The 4,692-nt window shown below is 36.4% G+C and overlaps 1 protein-coding gene across 1 annotated transcript; it reads left to right on the top strand.

Moving 5' to 3' along the window:
* Nucleotides 1–369: 369 nt before the first annotated feature.
* LOC136218576 (mechanosensitive ion channel protein 6-like) lies at nucleotides 370–3,898 on the top strand. The gene is made up of 6 exons (XM_066005546.1): nucleotides 370–2,045; nucleotides 2,161–2,284; nucleotides 2,392–2,685; nucleotides 2,760–2,962; nucleotides 3,039–3,335; nucleotides 3,556–3,898. Exons 1-5 carry the CDS (start codon nucleotides 484–486, stop codon nucleotides 3,316–3,318), a joined length of 2,463 nt encoding a protein of 820 aa, XP_065861618.1. The 5' UTR covers nucleotides 370–483; the 3' UTR covers nucleotides 3,319–3,335; nucleotides 3,556–3,898.
* The last annotated feature ends 794 nt before the right edge of the window (nucleotides 3,899–4,692 follow it).

Genomic DNA, 4,692 nt, shown 5'->3' with positions numbered 1-4,692 from the left:
TTAGTGTGTGATAATGCATTAATATATAATGGGCCACGTTCCATATTTCAATGTCGATCACATAGACACTCAATTGCTCTTGTTTTGTTTGAAAGTGAGAGAGAGAGAGAGCATAAAGAAGAGTTATAAACATGGTGATATAGGAATCCAGTAAAAGTATATGTGTCTATCATGATGGGAGTTATAAGTTGATTGGTCCAAACAAGCAAAATTATTGTTGGTTGGATATCCAAATATCCCTAATGGGAATGGGAATGGGAATAAGAAAGATGACCCCATGCAATGCAGTAATTGTATTATTGGAGAAATGAATAGGAACCGCATCAATTATTTAATGGACCCTACAACCCTCTTTCAAATTAAAATAACCACACCCACATCAATGGCCGTACTATAATACTCCTTTTCAGAATCCAATGCATACTCCTTTCCTTATTCAAATCATTTATATGATTTAACTTGAATCCCCCCCAGAATACATACATGGTATTCGGGATGGCTGATAATTTCCCTCACACCGGAAAGATTTGGAGGGAATCCAGCTATGATTTTTGTGCTGATAAAGACATTCCTCACGACAATGTCTTTGATTTTCCTCACACTTGTACTTCACCTTCACATGAGGATCCTCCCTCCAAGCTTATCGGTCAGTTTTTGCATAATCAAAGAGCTACCGGTGACTTTTCCTTAGATATGGACTTGGAAATGCCCGAGCTTCAAAATAACACCAACTTACCGCCCATTTCCGAGTCCCTACTTGACGACACTAACGTCAGGAAGAGGTATCACTTCAAAAATTCCCTGGAAAATAAGACCAATGACTTTGCCGGACCTAAGGATGGAGAAATTTTCAAGTGTAGTTCCAGAAACGATGTCACCTCCTCATTTAAGAAGAAATCAAACCTCTTCAAGGAGAGGACCAAATCCAAATCCAGATTGATGGATGTACACCCTGAACCCCCTGAAATATCAGGGAGAGTCGTACCAAGATCAGGCCAATTAAGGTCTGGATTTTTAGGAAGAGTTAGCGTTGATGATGAAGAGGATGACCCTTTTGACGAAGATATTCCTCAAGAGTACAGAAAAGATAAGCTTGATATTTGGGTTTTGCTTGAATGGGCGAGTTTGATTTTAATTGTTACAGCTTTAGTATCTAGTCTTGCTTTTCCATTTCTAAGGAACAGAAGACTCTGGAAACTTAGATTCTGGAAATGGGAAGTATTATTTTTAGTATTAATATGTGGCAGATTAGTTTCCCGATGGGTTATAAGAATCATTGTCTTCTTCGTTGAGAGGAATTTTCTCTTAAGGAAAAGAGTTTTATATTTTGTATATGGGGTAAAGAAAGCTGTCAGGAATTGCTTGTGGCTGGGTCTTGTTTTGATGGCCTGGCATTTTCTTTTTGACAAGAAAGTTCAGAGGGAAACAAGAAGTGTAATGCTTAGATATGTTACTAAAGTTTTGATTTGTTTAGTGGTCGGTACATTAGTATGGCTTGTCAAGACTCTTGTGGTTAAGGTTCTTGCCTCTTCTTTTAATGTAAATACTTACTTTGATCGAATTCAGGAGTCACTCTTTAATCAATATGTGATTGAAACACTTTCTGGTCCTCCATTGGTTGAGATAAATATGAATGAGGAAGAGGAACACGAATTGGCTGTTGAGATACAGGAATTGCAAAATGCAGGTGCTGTTTTACCCCCTGGTCTTAAGGCAACTACTCCTTTGCCACAGCCTTCAAGAGTAGCAGGGAGTGGTATGATGCACAAAAGCCCTCCTCGAAAGTTATCTCATAGACTTGACGAAGGAGATGATGGGATAACAATCAATCTCTTGCACAAATTGAATCCAATGAATGTTTCTGCTTGGAATATGAAGAGGTTGATGAATATTGTTAGATATGGGGCTTTGTCTACATTAAATGAACAGATAAGAGACACTAGTCATGATGATGATGATGAGTCTGCTACAAAGATTAGAAGTGAATTTGAAGCAAAAGCTGCAGCAAAGAAAATATTTATGAATGTTGCTAAGCCCGGTTCTAGGTAACTCCTAATATTGAGATGTAAACTTTGGTAAATGTTTGTTATTATCATGTTCAACTCAATTTTATCCTTTGCAAACTATATGACACTATTTCTGTTCTTCTATTCTAACAAGGTATATCTACTTGGAGGACATCATGCGTTTCATGCTGGAAGATGAGGCTTTAAAGGCCATGAATCTTTTTGAAGGAGCATCTGAAAGCAAGAAAATTAGCAAGTCTTGTTTGAAAAATTGGGTGGTAAGAACAATTGACTTCATTTGATGTTCTCATTTTTCAAAGTTCAAGTAACATTTGAACATATTATATTATATGGTAATCACAATCAAATTACTTGATTTGGTCAGGTTAATGCTTTTAGAGAACGGAGGGCACTTGCATTGACGCTCAATGATACAAAAACAGCCGTAAAAAAACTGCATCGCATAGTGAACGTTTTGGTGGGGAGCATTGTAGGTGTTATTTGGCTTCTTATACTAGGGATTGCAACAAGCAAGTTTCTGGTGTTTATATCCTCCCAACTTCTCCTTGTGGCATTTATATTTGGAAACACATGCAAAACAGTATTCGAATCTATTATCTTCTTGTTTGTGATTCACCCTTTTGATGTGGGTGATCGCTGTGAAATTGATGGAGTTCAGGTACATTAATTAGTTAATGGACTATTTCTTTCTTTAGGTAGAAGCCTAACTTGTTTTTCTACAAATATCATCAGATGGTGGTTGAAGAGATGAACATTTTAACTACAGTTTTTCTAAGATATGACAATCAGAAAATCATAATTGCTAATAGTGTTCTTGCCACCAAAGCCATCAGTAACTACTACCGTAGCCCAGACATGGGAGATGGAGTTGAGTTCTTGGTCCATGTAGCAACCCCACCTGAAAAAATTGCACTCATGAGGCAACGAATTATTTGGTCAGTTTAGATAGTTATTTTAGCTTTATTTGCTATATAATTGTATATTCATTCTCCCTTGAATTTTATCATGTAGTTACATGGAGAATAAAAAAGAGCATTGGTATCCTTCTCCGATGGTCATATTCAAAGAACTCGAAGATTTGAATAAGATACGGATAGCAGTATGGTTCGCTCATAGAATAAACCACCAAGATATGGGAGAGAAATTTTTAAGGAGATCCCTCTTGCTTGAAGAGATAGTTAAGATTTTTAGAGAGCTTGATATGCAATATCGCCTTCTTCCTCTTGACATCAATGTCCGTGCATTGCCTCCAGTCTCATCTGGTCGCGTTCCCCCTAGTTGGGCAAGCTGAGTGAGTAAACACAAAAGGTATAGCATGAACATGTAGCTTTTCGGGCTACTTATAGTGAATGAAAATTTGCTAATTTCTCTTAATTGGATTAATCCTTATTCCTTGAGCATCATCGTCATCATGTTGCTAGAAGATTGAAAAAAGTGATTGGCTGTTATGGTGAAATAGTTTATATGTTGTCAATACTCTAATATGAAGGTGATTCTAACATATTTGTTTCTTCTTTCTTTCTTAAAGCTTATTGGGAAGAATCGAATCAGTTTGACCTTCATTGTTGGAAATGGTTCAAAGTTTCTGAAGGAAGTCAAACTTGCTTGCTCTGTTATATGTATATGCATGATGCGGCGCCAAATAAATTAAGTTTGACAAGATCCATGTGATGTATCACTGCTTCACTACCTTTTATTTCTTTCTTTCCACATTTTCATCTCCCCCTTTTTTTTTTTTTAAATTTATGTACCCCTTTCTCTTAATTTAAAGATTGTACTTTCTTTGTATTTTAAATTTCGAGTTATTTTGTGATATATAAGAGAATTAGTTTATCACATGATAAATTTTATCTATGGTATGAATTTAGCCGTGTTTTATACTTTGATATTTAACTTCATTTTTTTCACTTGAAAATGCTTAAGCTTACATGTGACCTAATACTAAGTCCATGTCAGATATTAATATAAAAGATGTTGTTAGCCTTCATTACCAGCTTAAACTTTTAGTTCATTGATTCAATAGGTCATAGGACGTGGTAATATAAGCTTGTATTGTACATGCTTGAAACCTAGTTGACATTCGCATGCGGGGAGTGTAAGATATCAATATAAAAGATGTTGCAAAAGATGTTGTTGACTACCAGTTTAACCTTTTTAGTTGAATTTGTTCCATAACAGTCCATAAGACCTAATATCAAATGTTATGTATTAAAATATTTGATGCAATGTAATTTGACCTAAATATGTACTAATATTGAAAATACATTTTCTCTTGTTTAAATTCCCTTTCATTTTCAAATTATCACATTTCTGTCTAAACTATTCTCTCTCTTTTTCGAAGAATTTTTCAAACCTAATTTCTCTTGTCTCTTCTCTTTAGCAGCCACCTCTCTTCCTTCCCAGTCTGATATGCCGGTACTAACTCCCTCATTTAGAAAGGGTATTGTTAAACATAGCCTCTATTTTCCACCCCTAGCTCTGTGAAACGACGAAAATACCCTTACAACTTTTGGGGTGGGAAATGGAGACTTTTTTCCTCTCCCGGCACACGGGCGTGAGGTAATCATGTCTCACTGTGTGGTGAGGCGTGAGGCTATCAAGCCTCACCGCAAGGTGAGGTGTGAGACTATCACGCCTCACCATAGGTGAGGACGTGATAGCCTCA

The sequence above is a fragment of the Euphorbia lathyris genome, chromosome 2, assembly GCF_963576675.1.
Source record: "Euphorbia lathyris chromosome 2, ddEupLath1.1, whole genome shotgun sequence".
Taxonomy (NCBI): Eukaryota; Viridiplantae; Streptophyta; class Magnoliopsida; order Malpighiales; family Euphorbiaceae; genus Euphorbia; species Euphorbia lathyris.
This window is presented reverse-complemented; position numbering and strand designations above follow the sequence as displayed.